Source organism: Myxocyprinus asiaticus, chromosome 43, assembly GCF_019703515.2.
Source record: "Myxocyprinus asiaticus isolate MX2 ecotype Aquarium Trade chromosome 43, UBuf_Myxa_2, whole genome shotgun sequence".
NCBI classification, from domain to species: Eukaryota; Metazoa; Chordata; class Actinopteri; order Cypriniformes; family Catostomidae; genus Myxocyprinus; species Myxocyprinus asiaticus.
Window position 1 is genome coordinate 12,878,382 of NC_059386.1, and position 18,690 is coordinate 12,897,071.

General features: G+C 38.4%; 1 protein-coding gene across 1 annotated transcript in view; it reads left to right on the forward strand.

Moving 5' to 3' along the window:
* The window catches only part of LOC127434010 (sodium-dependent phosphate transporter 1-B), a 28,800-nt gene extending 11,246 nt beyond the window's left edge, over positions 1-17,554 (forward strand). Inside the window, exons 6-11 of the mRNA XM_051686429.1 lie at positions 4,359-4,478; positions 6,130-6,354; positions 6,458-7,004; positions 9,988-10,173; positions 10,288-10,372; positions 15,524-17,554. Of these exons, the coding sequence (XP_051542389.1) occupies positions 4,359-4,478; positions 6,130-6,354; positions 6,458-7,004; positions 9,988-10,173; positions 10,288-10,372; positions 15,524-15,679 (1,319 nt within the window). The 3' untranslated portion in view covers positions 15,680-17,554. The remainder of the gene's footprint in view (positions 1-4,358; positions 4,479-6,129; positions 6,355-6,457; positions 7,005-9,987; positions 10,174-10,287; positions 10,373-15,523) is intronic.
* Positions 17,555-18,690: the final 1,136 nt, after the last annotated feature.

Sequence of the window (18,690 nt, forward strand, 5' to 3'; positions counted from 1 at the left end):
TTAATTTTTATATTTTCTACCAGATGGTGCCATTTTTCTCATGTTTAGCCTATGGAGCAAATACATGCTTTTTCCCTATTTTCTGTTTGCTGTATTATAGAGCACTGTAGGCCTATTGAATAAATGATGCAGCTAAAATTGTGTGGGTGTGTAGGTATGGATGTCAGAGTGTGTTTTGTATGTGTGTATTGAGAATTTTGTGTGTGTGTGTCAAAAACAACAGTGGCATTATATAAACAAACTGGCATTTAAAATCCTGAAAATGAATGAATATTTGGTAGTTATGATCAGGACTGATGTTGGGAAAAGTCAGTGAAAGTGGAAAATAATATTAATATATAATATTTTTATGGCAGTTTTTTGACACGGGACATTTTTGTCCTCTAAGGTCCTGAGTGTGTTTTATTTTTATTTTATTTTTTTTATTAGCAATTAGTATATGGAAAATAATTCATTGTTTTTTTTTTTTTTTTTTTTTCATAAAACAACAGTGGCATTATATAAACAAAGTGGCATTTAAAGGGTTAAAATCCTGAAAATGAATGAATATTTAGTAGTTATGATCAGGACTAATTGAAAAGTGGAAAATAATATTATTATGGCAGTTTTTTGACGTGGATGTTTTTGTCCTTTAAGGACCTTTAAATAACTTTTTTTATTGATGCACAAGGGTTAAATTAGTCAACCTCTATTCAGACTGACTTCATTCTTAATTTTATTCATATTCTTAGTTTAAGGGCCAGAAGGATTGGCTACACACTCCAACCCCCAGTACTTCAATGCTTATTTTCTGGTCTACTTCTCGTTTGGAAAACAGACAGTGGGTTGTTTTGGTTGCCCTGGGGATGTAAAGCAAACACGACAGCTCGCGGTCACAGGCCTCATGGATTTAAAATGGAAAGTTTTTATATTTGGCCAGACTTATTCATCATGGCTCAAAACAGTGACAAAATGAATCTTTTGTTTGAAGCTGCAGATTAAGGTTTGGTGCTTGACAAGAGCTAAAATACTGGGTGTGTCACCGCAGACAATAAACACCTTTCTGGCTGTATTAAACAGTGCTATAAAGGTGGAATAATATTAAGAGTGCTTCAGACAGCATGAAAGTTCAATTTCATGATGTCAAGTTGATCATCAAAAATACTTGGAACTTTTAAAGCTGTTATTTTTTTCAGAGACGCACATCAGTCAAAGAGCATAATTAGCATAAACAACAATGTCCAGCCCACACTGACTCATACACCATCGATGCACCACCACGATGAGGGATGGTGCATTACTCTGTCTGGAAAAACAGCCTGTGTTATTGTGTAATAAAGGCCATGGATAGCAGGTTTTATTGTTAGGTGAAGCAGGAAATGAATCCACATCCATTCATTCATCCCACTGCATGGTTGCGGTCTGGCTGTCCCCCTTTTATGGGGGAGTGTTTCTCAGGCAAGCTACATAGATGCAATCAGGAATGCATTCCCCGCTTAACTCGGCAATAAAGCTTATTTTGATTCTGAAATGCAGCCTTGTGCAAAGTGTTCTCACGTACGCAAGGAATTTTGTTTTGGTGATAGGAGAAACAAGTGCACACAGGACATTACAGTGAGACACAGAATATAAAACAAGGTAAGAGTATAAATAGACATACAAAAAACGGCATATAACAGAATTTATTTGTATAACAGATTTTTTTCTTTTCTTTTAGAATATCCTCTTTTGGCCTTTTATCTTATTTCTGTTGCTATCCCCCTTACAGGGTCAATCGATTAATTGCACAATATGCTGATTAATTAATTGGCATATATAAAAATTAACAGAGAAAGGCCTTCAAAAAAAAAAAAAAAAGAATTCAATAAATATACATGCTATATATAATAAATATAGGCTAAACAAATAATTCAAAGATGTTGCATTATTGTGGCAGCCTAGTTATTAGACACTACAAAAAGTGGCTTTTGCAGTCAGTATATTGTTAACTTATTTCCATATCATTGAACATAAGCCTATCACTGGCCTTAAATCCACAGCAGTCCATTTTGTTATTAAGTTTGTCACTCTGTCTGAGGAAGGTCAGAGAGCTATTCTCATGGGACATGCTTTACTTTTGTTGGGTTTTGTCTGTCCACATGCATCAGACGGACACTTTTAGATCTTCTCACTGTGGTTGTCGCGTTTTACTGGTTTTCAGTGTTGCTAGCCATGAAAACCACACTTTTAGGACTTTAATGACATTAAATGCAGTTTGGAACGTTGAAAAATGCTCAAGAACCCGGCATTCCCGTCCAGCTGTTTTTTGTTTTTTGCCTGTACAGATGGAGTTGAGCTTGCTAATTGAGACAAAAACATAAATGTGGTACTTCGACCTTGAATTGCACTATTAGGAAAATTGCTTATAACTGAATTTGCATATGCTCAGGGGGCGTGATTAATTGTGTTCGCTATATATATATATATATATATATATATATATATATATATATATATATATATATAATTAATTGCATTGATTTACCGTGTTAAATCGACAGCCTTAATTTAACATTAAGTTGTCGTTCTGAATATTATCTGCAAAAACAAACAAAGCCAATTCTTAGTCTTATTTGGTGCTTGCCAAGTGTTAATTTTGGACTCTGCCCCCACACCTGTTCAGCACCCTATAGATGTTGCCAGATCATTCCAGTGTTGGCAGGTTCAACTGTTCTTCCCTCATGCACTAGCATTCTATTAAAAGAATGTCACACTCCTTGTTTTTTGTCTCCTGGGAGGTTGAACTGGGGTTGCATAACCAATGCACACCGAGGCATGACATGCCCTGCGGTCTCCTGCAGGAGCGTGTGTGTTTGCAGGGGAGTTCGTGCCCCACTACTTCGTGTCCTCTTATCTCATAACCTCTTTCTTTGTTTGTTTTTAACATCCCAGCTCCACCAATGCCTTTTTCTTTTCTTTTTTTCTCCACATTTTATTTGGCCAAAGTCTTTCTTTAAATATTTCCAGCACTTTTTTTCTCCCACTTTGGTTCCTAGAACTTTTATGTCAACACGTTTCATTGTTTGTGGTTTTGGCCCCCATGGGGAATTTGTAAATTGCTGATTGCTCTGCCAGCACTCTTCACTGAGAAGGCAGCTTACGTTCTCCAGCACCACAGCTACCACCGCAGTCTTGGCTCAGATGTTACCTTTCTGCAGGTGTGGTCACATCTTTTTCCCCCTGTCCTCCTGTGAGGTGGAGGTGATATCTTGATGCAGTAGCCTTTTAAAGAGCCCATATTATGCTAATTTACAGGTTCATAATTTTATTTTGGGAGTCTACTAGAATAGGTACTAGAATGTTCAAAAAACACATTATTTTTCTCATACTGTACATTGCTACAGCACCTCTTTTCACCCTCTGTCTGAAATGCTCTATTGTAGCTCCTGTCTCTTTAAAGCCCCACTTTCCAAAAAGCCCAGTCTGCTCTGATTGGTCAGCTGGCCCAGTCTCTTGTGATTGGTCAACCGCTTGGAGCGTGTGTCGGAAATGTAACGGCCCTTACCATATTCGAGTTTCAGCTCCCGAGGCTTCCTGAGCAGTGCATTCCTGAGGCGGGCAAATGTGTTACATAGTGACGTAGCTATGTCACGGAAGTAATGGCTGGACTGCAAACCAGGCAGTTCAGGAGCAGTGTTTTCTGTGGAAGAGAGTAACTCCCTTTGGCATGGACTATGTGCTTTGTAACTTTGCAGACCTTTTACATGCACAAACAGCTATATTACACACTAAAGGAAAGGTAAAATTCCAAAAAGCATAATAGGGCCTCTTTAAGGCATCCAGACTTGCTGACCATATGCTATAGCAGCCTTGCATGCTGCCTTGTCAGTACTCCATTTTGCTTCCGTTCACACTCACATCTTACATTAGGCGTTACATAAGAGGGCAGGCATTGTGCTTGCATTTTATATGCAACCAGGATATTTGACACTTGGTTGCAGTGGTTGTTTTGGCTTGATGTCTCTATGGATACTTAAACAAGTAATGCAAGTACATTTTTCTTGGAACGCTCATCACAATAGCCTTCTAACTGAAAATGATAAACAGGAGCCCTGTGGCCTAAATATTCTATGAAGAAGCATTTCTTTTCCTCAGGCAGGGGTGTAAGCAGTGCTGTACATCTGTTTTTACTGTATGACAGAATCCACTTCTTGTGCCTAATTAATATGCAGCTCCAATGCTGTTACTAACAACCAGGACTCCATAATGTCCCTGTCCATTCCCTAATGTTTATTATGTTAATGGTAGCACATGCTGCCTTTTGTCTCAAAATCACCTTTCCTTTCTTCCCCTCTACTACCCTCTTGGTCCCTTTCCCCCTGTGAATGATGGGACTGCAGTGCTGGGCTTGGATAAGCTGCCCTGGTGGGGAGTGCTGCTCATTTCCATCGGCTTTGCCCTCATCGTCGGCCTCATCATCTGGTTTGCTGTCTGCCCTCGGCTCAAGAAGAAGATTGAATGTGAGTATTAATGTCTCAATCTTGTAATTGCTTACTTTATCATGTAAACCAAATTAATCCAATTTAGTCGCTATTAAACTTGGTGTCACATCCAACAGTTGTCCAGTATCAGCACGAGAGCACAATTTGGTTGCGTAGTGTGGAATAATCGGTGCCAAGTACATTACGAAAAATATGTTGAAAATACACAAAGCCTTATGTCAGTGCTGTTAATGATGTTTTCTTGCATTGTACTTGAAGACTGAATACATCAACTTTTGAAGTCTAATTTAGGCATATATATATATATATATATATATATATATATATATATATATATATATATATATACACAAACACATACAGTATATATGCAAATTTTTAAGTAGGTATTTTTCAGGTGCTATAAAACTCTGTATAGCAACCTGTGGACATAAGATTTATTGGCTTTGGAGCATGCACCAGGTGTTCTTGGAGGATAATTCCCTTCAGATTAAAGATGTCGGCAGTGGACAGCAGTTTTAATCATTCACATAGACAATACCCTTTTCCTTTTAAAGGAATGGTTCATCTAAATTGTTTTAACTTGAAATGTCAAATAATATGCCATATTTAAATTTGAGTTATGGCTATAGAATAATTATTTTCGGGTGTAATCCTTTAACACTGCAAAAATTGCATAATAGTAATAAGCATACATTGTAAAGACTCATCTATAGTTCCTTATAGGAAGTCAAGTGAACAGTAATTTGATGGCAAGAAATTTTTGTTCATTCCCCTAAAGCTCCTCAAACTGTTCAACTACACATTTCCTTCTGATAATGGTAGAATCTCAAAAACAAACAAAAACACCCACTTCACTTCAATAAATTTAGACTTTAGATTAAGAGGCAATCTGTTTGTTGTGATTCTTAAACAAACAGAACAAAGTAGCATGGTCTGTTTATAGTAGTATAGTCTGGCTGTGTACTGACACAGCCTAACTGGGCCATAGATATCTACTAATTGGTCTTTGGCTGGTGTACTAGAATGCCTGTATTCAAGTTGGGATATTAACAGTAAGTTAGCTTAGATTCGTAGGGCTATGGTGGACTTCAATTACAGTTCAACATAGCTCTTGCTAAAATAGAATATGTGTCCTTTGACAGCCTCCTATGACAAGATCAGTGGACAATGTTCCGAGTTATGTCAGACTGGCCTTGAAATGTTGGTTGCAGTGACCATTTAAGCAAACTGTTTGCCTCTCAGAGTTGATAGAATTGGATGTGATGTAATGTGCTTACCAGCCATTCTGCTTATCACAATCAATGGATCGGATTCACTCTTACTCCATGTTCAAATTAGGGGAATGTTATATGATTTTTTTTTTCCAGCTAGTTTATAGAATAGTACTAGTTTATAGGCTAGTTTAGAATTTTAAAATTGTGATTTCCAGGCTCATGGAAATTTCGATTGTGAATATGTTTCTAGTTATGTTCAGCTATAAAATCTGAAACTAAACTAAAAAATGCTCTTCATGAGTGCAATCTCTATACGTTTTTTTTAATTTTATTATTATTATTTTTTTTTAATTCTTATCCAGTAATTAAAAACAACTACATAGTCTGCAAACATGTTTCATACGTTTCCGCTTTGACCTGAGCATCTGATGAATCTCTTGCTTTATATACAGGTAAATTAAAGTCTTCCAGCCCCTCTGAAAGTCCTCTGATGGAGAAGAGGGAACTGCATGAAGTTCACAGTCCCATCCTGAAACCTGTTCCTGAGGAGTCTTCGGCTCCCCTTTCCTCTAACGCTTCCCCACCCCCTCCTTCAGAGGAGCGCCGGGTCACCTTTAACATTGGAGATTCAGATGACACCGATCAGAAGGATTGCAAAGAATCAGAAACCGTTAATGGTAAGTATGTAGGGTGTGATGCTTCACATACCATGCCAATCATGTCATACGCTAGATGTTTTCATCAAAGATGCATGGTTTAACCTGACTCTGTCTTCACCAGGTCCTAAGACGGCCCATGTTCAATTCACCAATGGCCCAGCTCACACTCCTAGCAACGGTTACACTCAGTACCACACGGTTCACAAGGACTCTGGCCTCTATAAGGACCTGCTGCACAAACTCCACCTGGCCAAAGTCGGAGACTGCATGGGGGAAGGTGGCGACCGGCCCATCCGCCGCAACAACAGCTACACCTCCTACACCATGGCCATCATCGGCATGCACGGAGACTTCAAGCCCAAAGAAGCTGACTTCCGTGCTTCGGAAGATGGAGACAAGGACAAAGCCGGCACCCAGGAGAGGAAACGCATACGCATGGACAGCTACACAAGTTACTGTAATGCAGTGGCAGAGAACGGAACACCTGAGGGCCTCGGGGAGGGTGAGGTCACCTTGGAGATAAGAGATGATGATGCCAGGAGCAGCCGTATTTCTTTAGAAGAAGACCGATCTGATGCTGACAGGCCTGAGGTGTCAATGCTTTTCCAGTTCCTGCAAATTCTCACCGCCTGCTTTGGCTCTTTTGCTCATGGCGGGAATGATGTCAGGTAATAAAGATGTGTCAAAGTATACAGTGCTTTAAATAGTATTCAGGCTTGAGTGTCTGTTAAACAAAAAGCAGACCTGCCAACCTGTACGCATTTTGCATAGCGGGTACACATTTTGACCTCAAAGTACGCTGGTACGATTTGTCACTCTAAACTACGCAAAAACCTGGTGAGGCCTCTGTGCACGCGCAGTACTCAAATCAAGCAACAGCAAAAGAAGAAGAGTTCGACCAATCATAGCGCTGGATTTATTCCCCAAATAGCAAGCGGGGATGATTGACAAATGCGCCTATCATTAAAAAGAGACTGCAAATCGACAGCAACACAAAATCCCGCTCAATCCCCCTTCCACTCCCGCCGTCTTACTGATTTCTTTAGCGAGGACAGTACAGTAGTCACGGTGCTGCTAACTCCTTAAGGTAAATGGGTTGGGGTGGATGTGGAAAGTTGAAATATTGAATTGAGTTAACTTAATCCTCTGGAGTCGACGATCACGCGGGCGTGATCACATGGATTAATTTAAAATACTCCGTCATTCATGTTCACTCAGATAAGAGGAAGACATCATTCAGCCATGCAAATTATAAAATGCTCAAGTAATGCTGAACAATAAATCTAAGTAAAATTGAAATCCCTAAATGGCTTAGTGATTATGAAAGTGCTGTGATTTAAATAAATATTTTGATGCGCCACGTGTTCCAGAGTGAAGAGTTCCAGAATTGTTCAGGCGCGTGGTCCGTGCTCACACACGCGGTGTTTTTCCATCTCAGAGTGGCTCATTTCACTGCTGCACCACACAAACTCATTTGGTGTGAGTTTGTGCCACTTATACAAACTCACTTGACCGCAAGATGTGCAAACATTTCCCCTAATTTGTAATGAGAATCATTTATAAATCAGCGCTTACGAAAATTTACCATGGTTTTACCATGTACTGTAGTAAGTGTTTTTCTGTTTTTGTTTTTTGAGTATTGTCCTAGTTTTGGTTAGATTATGACCAGTGTTTACTCTAAAATACTGCCTTAACAGGAATAGCACAAAGGTGTGTGTGACTGAGTGCAGACCTGCTAACCTCTGGAAAATATTTAACATTAATAACTTTATCCTAACGCTACGTAATTTACAAGCTAGTTTGCTTGTTCACCAGGCATTTAAGTTGGCAAAGTAATGTAAAGTTATATGCTCAGTGACCATGTGTCACAAATTGTTAAATGTGACTTTTTATTTGCATTCATAATTATTATTAAACAGATTATGGCAGGATGGGCAAAAGTGAGTGCATGCGCAGCAGAAATAATATTACCTAGAAAGTTACCAAGAAGTGTTTGGGTGTGCGTGCGTGCGTGCGTGCCTTGCAGCTAAAAAACATGACATCAGATGAGGACACTGACAGGGAGAGAGATAGCAGCAGACCTAAAAAGAAACAAGTCCATGCCCCACAGCAGTTCCTCACAAAGTATGAGGAACAATGGCCGTGCCTCCACCCGTCAACTGCTAAACCATGCATTTTGCACATTGTGCAATTACGATTTTGACATTAGCCATCAAGGAGCTTTAGGTAATAATGTAGCTATCTAGGAAGGCCTACATTTCTATATATTTTTTAATTGAATAGGCTACATTTTTCATTTTGCCTATTTCAGGATGTGTGCCTATTTAAGTTGATTTAGTTATTAAACAAAATGTAAATCCTGAACATAAACTTGGGTTTTATTCATATCTCATTGACAGTGTTTTACATCACAACAATTTTTTTTAAAATTATAATTATTTATTTTTTTTACATATGTAAATTAGGGATGTGCGAGACTAGTCGACTAAATGGTACAGCTGCTGCTAGTCGGCATTGGAAATAATAGTCGACTAGTCTGTTAATATTGAATTCCCATAAAACATTTTATTTACACTTTGCGTTATATTGTTTTTATCATTACTTAAAAAATAATTATTAACACAATTATTTAATAAGCGTTTATCTGGAGAATGATTTCATGCTTCTCTCTTTCACTCGCGGTGCACACAGAACAATGTCCTGACGAGCAAAACATGGTATCTTATTCAAGTTTCGTTCTTCATTATTATTCGGACATAATTTAGACCTATATCACTTTCCAGTCGTAGTCTTTAACACTTCAGCACAACATAATGTGCAGGTTAGCAAAGATTTTAAAACTGAAATCATGGATGACTGACAAGCACGAGTCTGGAGAAACAGGCATTTATTTATTCATTCTCAGTGTTGAGAAACGTAGCCTACATGTGTTACATTATTGTGGTCATAATAACTAAAGTACCTAATTATGTTACATATTTATTTTGTATGAAAACTAGACCGTTAGTTGCTTATGGATTAAAAAGTACCTCTTCCTAAATGTAAATATGTCTTTTCATTAAAAGAGTTATTCTGAAAAATATGTGAGTGCATTGTTTTCTTCACAATCAATTTATATGTTGAAAAATTTGAGAATATATGAACTCCCCCCAAACTCCGTGTCCCGTCCCGTCGCACTGATGGTACTCAAAAAAAATTCCAAGGTTGGCAGGTCTGAAAAAGCCACTTAAGGACATATGTTAGAGTGATTTTTATCACAGGTAAGGGATGTTCTTACACCCGTAACTGTTGTAAATCACTGTAATCCACAAGCTTTTATTAAACTAGCAACTGCAATATGATTGACTTCTATACTGAATTAAAAAAAAAACGTATTTTTATAAATAATAATCAGAATAATCCTATTCTTCTGTCAATAAATACAGCTATATATTATATTTTGTATTGTAATAGATTAGCCTGCAGGCTGTTTACAGATGCCTAACAACATAGCAACTTTGCACATTAATATATAATGTGCAATCACAGATGTGCATATTGGCATTTTATTCATTTAGAGTCTTAAATATTTGTTTTATAAAGCCGATTTGAGAATATATGATTAATCTTAAGCACCTTTGGTAAACAAATGTATTCTTTTTTTGCTTTCAGTAATGCAATTGGTCCTTTGGTTGCTCTGTGGCTGGTCTATGACAGTGGTTCTGTAACATCAAATGCACCAACTCCAATCTGGTTGCTGCTGTATGGAGGAGTGGGCATCTGTGTCGGTCTGTGGGTCTGGGGCCGTAGAGTCATCCAGACCATGGGCAAGGACCTGACTCCCATCACCCCATCTAGGTAAATAAACATACACGATTCTCATGTCAGATACAGCATCTGCATTGTAGTCTTAACCAAGCAAAACCTACCCGTCTGACAGACTTCTTTAAACAATGCTTTGTTTATTTTCAGTGGTTTCAGCATTGAGCTCGCCTCAGCCGTCACAGTTGTGGTTGCTTCCAACATCGGTCTTCCAGTTTCCACCACTCACTGCAAGGTAAGCCAGGATTATATGCAAAACGAATGGATGCAAAAGAAGTTGAAGGCGATGAATGAGGTTGATAACTTAAGCGTGACTTTTTAGTATGTTTTCACTATTGTTTGATTGCCAGTCCACCCTCCTGCCCCAACAGATTACTTTTCACACAGTATCATTTGGGCCGCTACTGTAGCTGGGTAATGACTCGAAGGGAAAAGACTCCAGCTTTGCTGTTTTAAGGTGGTCATGGCTCACTGATAATGTAGTAAAGTTGTTGGTTTTTTTTTCCACCAAAACAGTTATAATTTAGTAATATACGATCATTTACCACCCTGTCTCTGGCCCTTTGTCTGAAACACTCAGCTTTGGCCTAAGTGCCTCTTTAAACTTCAATCTAAATGCCCACTGTTATGATTGGCAAACATTGTGCAGCCCCTTGAATACATCCATATTTTAAACTTAATCGGAAGAGAATGAACAAGCTCCACAACATTTTTAAAACCAAATTTCAGGGTTTACACTAGGGGTGTTACAGTTAGAATATCTTGCGGTTCGGTTTGTATCACGGTTTAAGGGTCATGGTTTCGGTATGGTTCAGTATTTGCTTTGATAAAGGGGTCATGAACTGAGAAATCTAAATTCCCTTGATCTTTTGATATAAGAGGTCATTGTATTATAAAAACATCCTGTAAGTTTCAGAATTCAAAACTTTCTCGTTAGTCTAAAAACAGCTTATAATGAAGCCAATCTGCCAAAACGACAGGATGTGGAATGTGCCACTTTATTACGTAATAGTGTGGCTAAACATCGCCTACGCAGAAGATCAACGCCTGCTTCTACATCACTGCCTGTTTAACCCCGCCCACCGATTCACGCATGTAGTAGGTAAATAACGAGAGAGGCAAACGCAGGTCTACGCAGAAACCAAACGATAAAGATGGCTCCAAAGACAACAAGACGCTGTGCATTGTCAAGTTGTGGAAAAATACAGTCTTTGCATTGCCTTCCTTCTGATCCCAACATTAGGAAAGAGTGGATGAACTTTATTTTTAATGAAGTTCCAGACCGCGTCAGTAAGAACTTAGTCCTTTGTTCACTTCATTTTACCGTGGATTTGTTTACAAACAAGGCACAGTTCGACAAAGGATTTTCGGAAAGATTGAAACTAAAAGACGATGCTATGCCAACTATATTGGATCCAACAGTAATGTCGCACCACACAAGTGTGAGTAACTGTTATTATGTGGTCACTATTGCTTTGTCTGTTATTACAGATCGTTTGATATGTACTGAGTATTTATGCGTTTTTAACCTAAATCACAGCAGCGTCCATCTATGAAGGATGTAGGATTTTTAAATATGCAAAACTGTTAGCCAATCATAGCAGTGGGCGTTTACTTCCGAGTCTACAATCCACCATGCCTATTCAAACAGTGTGTTACGATGAGGGGGTGTCAAAACAGGACAGAAAATAGCCTATTACTTCTAAATTATGATGTTTTTTATGTAAAAATATTGATAACATCATAAGTGGACCTCAGAGAACAGTACAAAATAAAAAAAGGCAGTTCATGACCCCTTAAAACAAGATATATATTACTGCCAAATCCAAAGAATAATCTATTGATAAACACTTCAACAGGTTTGCGCTTAAATAACAATCACTGTTATTTATTACTTAAAAACAGTAACCATAGTTTAACCATGGCATTTGTAGGAAAATCATAGTAACCACAATATAAACATGGTTACTGTCATGGTTACAATATATAGGAAAATCATGGTTACTATATAGAAGCTACAGTATTACTGTTATAAAACCATGGTTAATTGTATCAAAACTATGATTTCTGTTCAGAAAACCATGGTGACAGCAGTCATGGTTACTACAGTATTACTATAGTAAAACCATGGTTAATTTTTGTCATGGTCCTTAACTAAAAAAAAAAACTAAACATTTTCTCAAATTACTAAATCAACATTTTAAATTAATACCTGCACCAATACGCTACATGCATCAACATAAAGTGCACTTCAAACTCATCTCAACATATTCAATATTTGGAAGCTGTTCATCACTATAAATGGAATAACCTTGCTATTAAAATGCATACGAGAAGGGATGTTGTGATAATGCTGCTTGAGAATTTTAATCATACATGGAAATCCCACATGACACCCCAAGCACTTTAGTTATTGTTTCATGTCTGTATGAATTAGCACTGAGTGCCTGCTTAAAAATGGAAGGGAGTGTGTTCAGTTTTGGCTCACCTGCGGCTCTTTCCCTGGGTGATGTCGGCGTAAATGATTAATCGTGTATCAATGTATTACTATAACGGCTTCTTATTGCCATTAATAAAAAGCGCATTATTGACGCTCATGATAGATTACAGCTGCACAAGGAAATAGGAAAAACCTGCGTGTGCGTTTTAAATTAACCCTCACGCGCATTATTGACATATATTACCAGTATACAGCACTTGTGTCGAGCGATGTCTGCAAACAGTGCCTGTATTGTAAACGTCTTTTGACCATCGCTGTTGTAATTGACTGCAAAAAGAAAATTTTCCCAGAAAGGAGAAACGCAGGGGGCTTCTCTATCAGTGTTTCGTTTTCTTCACTTGCCATTTTCAACTACACAAAACGCTTGCAGAACAGCGATGTCATCAAGTTGACCCACGTGAAACACAGGTGGAGCGTATCCATTCAGGTGCATTAGCGGAGGTTGTAACTGTGCCTGTCTGTTTGACACTTTGTTTTCTTGACCAAAACTTGTGCTCCAGATGCGTCATTAAACGTGAGGTGAACAGACCGCGGTGCCAGTGCTTCCCGAACCGTGGGTGGCGAACCGTTACAACCCTAGTTTACACATAATTTTCACCCAACACATTGCATCCGAATATATTACACTGTTCATCTCAAACACAACTGTTAACACTCAGCACCATTAACTATCAAACAGTCATGACATTTCATTTGAAATATTCATGAACGAAGCTGTTTACTTTTGTTTTTGATCGTGTCCAAGTGTTTTTAACTGCCCCATCCTTCGATAACAGTTCCTTTGCCAAGCTTGAATCTTACTGTGACTAGTTCTCAAGCAATCCATGCTGATATGAGCCGAAAACAACGCACATACATAGTTCAAAGCATGATGAATAGACACACACACAACTACAGTATCACATCGCTGGAAACGCATCAAAACGGTCAAAGATCCAGGAGGCGTTTGTGCTCAAAACAGCAATAGCAGCTCATCTGAATGAAATAAAATGGGGGTCTCCTCTTCAGAGTTGTAACTTGACACCACGTCTTTTAAAAGCGGTGCGAGATACATGACAACAGCCAAAGACACCTGTCTAGTGCATGTTTATATACAAAAATAATTAAAAATAGTCCAGATGAGTCCCCTTTGTTGTTCAGAAATCCTGTAGTTAGGCCACACTAGGCCTGTCTTTCCTGCTTTCTGTTTACGAACTGAAGCAACAGTGGGCAGGGCCAAGGGTGGGATGATGTAAAATAGGCAATGATGTTTTAGCTGTAGAGGTGGTCATAAATTAATAGAACGAGAATGAGGCGTTTTTGCAGCTTGGTATATAAATGCATTTATTGCATTGGGGATTTAGTTTTGAATTCTGAAACATGATGTTTTTAAAGTGAATTGACCTCTTATATGTAAGCATATCAAGGAAAATTTGATTCCTCATGACATGACCGCTTTTGTCTAGAGGTCGACCGATAGTGGATTTTACTGATACCGATAACTAAGTTGGGCAGTACCTGCCGATAGCCGATTAATCAACCGTTTTTAAAATTGAACCATGAAAATGTATTGTACTTTTTTTAATGAAATAAATATGAATATATATGAATTAATATTTGAATTTTAAAGCAGCTGATTTTTAAATTGACGTTGTTTCCTTAGTCCACAAGAGGGCTCAATAAATACATAAACCATTCAGCACAGTTATATTATTGCATAGAATATTCCTCTCCTGGCTGTTAAAAAAGAGCATTATATTTTCAACTAATGTGCATAAAATAAATAAAGTTTTGGTCGGTCCATACTCTCAAATGTTAATTCAAAAGTAAAATGAGGGGGGAAAATGCTTCAATAGACAGATCACATGGTATTACACTTGCACTGATTCCTACTACTCCAGTACAGTTGTATGTAGAGTAGCAATATTCACAGATAGCAGTGGTATTCAGCTGAACTCCTGGTGAAGCGGCTCAGACTTTTCAAACTGTTCAAAAGACGGAACACAACAGACTGGAACCAAACGTGAGGCTCTTGATACACAAGTTGAACATCTTTCCTGACCAAACTCATTGCTTAATCAGAGAAACGCTTATAAGAGAGCAAGACGCAATGGCCAAAGACCACTACCAACTGTAAGGGGCTGTTCACACCAAACGCTTTTGCAACCATCATTTGTTTCTCTATGTAAATGTGCGCTAGACGAACGTCTTTGTTTCCCTTTTGTTTTTGTTTATTCAGCGTCTCGTGCAGGAGTGCTGTTTTAGATGATGTGTCTAATTAAAAAGAATTTTAAAAGCATCTTGAGACACCTGCTTTCTGTTAAACTCTATTTGTTGTGCTGTCTCTAGCCTTTTTGAGCACAAGAATGTGATTGATCTGAAGTCATCATATTACAGTGAGGGTAAAAAAAATTGAATTGAAATCAGATGCATTTTTGATTTGTTTATATGTTTTTTTGGCTGCATGAAGATAATAATTTGCTTTCTCTTGTAACTAGCTTTAAATATGCAACTTAGCTGGCTAACGAATGCATAAACGTGACCAGCTGGATATAAACTAATGCTAATAGATGGTAACAATAGTGACATTTAAACATTTGGGTAGGACTTGCGTGTATTTTTGTCACATTGTTCTAACCGCTTGAGGTTAGCTTTAATGTTAGCGTCCTCTCAGCCTTGTCACAAACATATTGCTGTTCTCTACTAATGCAGCATCTAGTCAACAAATTAATGACTTTATAATGATATGACTGTGTGTATTGTAGTGTACTGTATACATAGCTTTTCATTGTTGATGTTTTAAATCCGCATCTGAAGTGTTCTGCTCTCCGCACCAAAAGCTCAAGTATAGAAGCAGTTGGTAGCAGTATATTTTCAGATGCTTAAGATGTGATCATGTGCTTTCAGGTCGGTTCAGTAGTGGCAGTCGGTTGGCTGCGCTCCAGGAAGGCTGTGGACTGGCGTCTGTTCAGAAACATCTTCATGGCTTGGTTTGTCACAGTGCCTATCTCTGGCCTTATCAGCGCTGCCATCATGGCCTTGTTCACCTACGTCATTCTGTGAGGCCTTTGAACTCCACTCTGCCTCCCTGTGCTCATGAGGACCCCCACCTGCAACAAGGAGAACCAGAGAGAGGTGGAGGGTATGATCATCCTCCCCATCTCTTTGTCTCTATCTGTACACCATTCCCAAACCATCTATGTAATGGGTGGGGATTTAAAAAGGCCCCTTGCGATAGAGCCTTGGTTGCATCATTCCTAGTCTGTATTGATGACCTTTGTGCATTTCTGTACATCACATGCCAAAGGCTATGGGAGAAAATATCTTTTTCATATCTAGAATGGTTGCCATCTAAATTTCCTCTTGTGTATAGTCAAAAATCACCATGTTTTAGTTTTTTTATGTAATTATGTACAGAATTACGTTTTTAAAGAACAATCACAATGCAGTATTAGCCTTCATTCGACATGCATTTTTTATAGCATTCATAATTTGCTGAGAGTTGCCTAGAGGAGCTGTGTTTAGGTGCAAAATAATTTGGGGAAATTTTTTCCCCCTACTGTACATTTGATACTGTATGCATATCCAGTTTTTCTCAAGTAGGGCATGTGACTCAAAAATGGAGCCTTATTACACCCACATGTTGGTAAGGAAATTGGTTGTTCACATCATGCTCCTTGATGTAATTTCAGTGTCCTTTTCCATATTTCTTGGTTTATTTTTAGTTCGTTTGTAGGGTACACTACAAAAACAGACCCCCTAAGCAGTCTCTGTATTCCTCTGGACACATTTATAAAAGTTTTAGCTATTCAAAAAGGCAGTTCAATTGTTGTTGTTCTCTTAGACCTTTGTAATTATTTGTACTGTCTTTTATGGTTTATGGAATATCAAAATATCATTTTCTGTACCACTAAAATTAAGCTGTTAATATTTGCTTTGCCCAGCATTTTTAACAATAACAGCTACTATTAAAACAGACCAGCACAGAATGTGCAGAATGCTCTGCTGTGTGTGCCCTGCCGTAATTACTATGCTATTGGCGACTCCCTTAACTGAAATGTGTCCCAGAATGTTTGCTGTCAACAATTGAACTACATATGGTGGATTATGTCCCTTTGTGCTCAGTCACCATGTTCCACTGTTGTTGAATACAGATGAAGAGTTACTAGGATACCCAAGATCTTCTTTACCAATGTAATGCACCCTAGGCTTATTGCAAGGGCCAAAGCTATTGATCAGTCTTTGAATAATTCTCAAAAAAGTCCCCCTGCCAAAATAGTGCTGTTGTGTGGAGGAATTAAGCAGTCGCTTGATTTCATTTAAGAAATATTACCCCAAATTGCCTGATTTTTTGGCATTTATTGCTTAATGAACCTCTGATAACATTTAAAAACAACAAATAAGCCTCTTTCCTCTGAGAGTATTACAGTAATACTTTGCGGTGGCACTTGCGATGACATCAAAATCAGTACCTAAAAGGCAGCGAATTAAACTTTGAAGAATGGAGTGAACTTTACGCTGGAAATGAAACATTTACAGTTCTTGTAAAACTTGATGGCATCCAATAAGATGGTGTGGTTCATCTGCTCCAGCCTTGTCATACGCTAATAAAAATGTAGTAACGCTTCTGAGGAATGTATATCAATACAAACCCAGTATACATATATATATATATATATAGATATAGATATAGATATAGATATATATACAGGGTTGCTTATGGCAACCCCTACAGCAACAGGAATGACTTAACCTATTTAATAGATAGGTGTGTTAAAAGATACTTGCTGTCCTTCCCTGGGCATGAGGATCTGCACTGCTGTGAAGCCATCATTTGTGAGTGGTGATTTTGGTTACTGAACTTAACAGAGTTAGACCTTATATAGTTGCTGTAGTTGCCTTAAGGTGTGTTTTTTTTCTTTTTTTTTTTTTTTTTTTGTACCAAAGAAAAAAGAATAGTGTGTTGATGGCTGTTGTTGCCAGCATACATTATTGTCCATTCTGGGCTTTGAGGATGAAAGAATAAATGTCTTTTTGAATATAAAATGTTTTGTCTAGTCATTTCACAAGACATTTCATGACAAGGGATGTACAGTATTATTGGTGACCATGTTATGCCACAAGGCATAGTATTATCTTTCATTTTTATGCTGACAACATGCATGTCTATATTTCTTGTAGACCAGAAAAAATTTCACTGTTTTCAAAGAGGTTGGATTGCATAAAGACATCAAAAACTAGATGACTAGTAATTACCTACTGCTAAATTCTAATTAAATGGAAGTTAATATCATTAGGCCAAATGCTTCTAGAAATAACCTCAATTACAATCTCTGCCTCACTGGTTCAACTTATGTTTACAGTTGCAAGAAACCCCTCTTAAAAAACAACAACTTAATTATAGTGGTAAGGCTATTGCCACTTAAGTGTTTTCTTAAAGGTGAAGCATGTAATTTCTGCGCTACTAGTGGCACCATTGGAATTACAAAAACAAAGTATGTTTTCAAACCTTAGCCAGCACCCATTAGACTCATCACGCCCTTTCACATTCTCTGGTTCCCTTTGAACAAATAGGCTGTACTAAAAAAAAGTGATAAACCTTTAATGTAATAAACGGGGGCCTGGGTAGCTCAGCGAGTATTGACGCTGACTACCACACCTGCAGTCACGAGTCCGAATCCAGGGTGCGCTGAGTGACTCCAGCCAGGTCTCCTAAGCAACCAAGCTGGCCCGATCGCAAGGGAGGGTTGAGCTCTGCGTGGTCGCCATAATTTATGGTTCTTGCTCTCGGTGGGGCACGTGGATGCCACAGAGAATAGCGTCCATATGCGCTGTGGTAACGCGCTCAACAAGCCACATGATAAGATGCGCGGATTGACGGTCTCAGATGCTGAGGCAACTGAGATTCGTCCTCTGCCACCCAGATTGAGGCAAGCCACTACGCCACCATGAGGACTTAGAGCATTCCAAATTGGGGAGAAGGCAGAGGAATCGGGTAATTCGATAACATAGCTGGAATGAACGGCAGCTGGGTGTGCAGGGGACCATAACAGATGGTAGTATGGTTCTTCTGA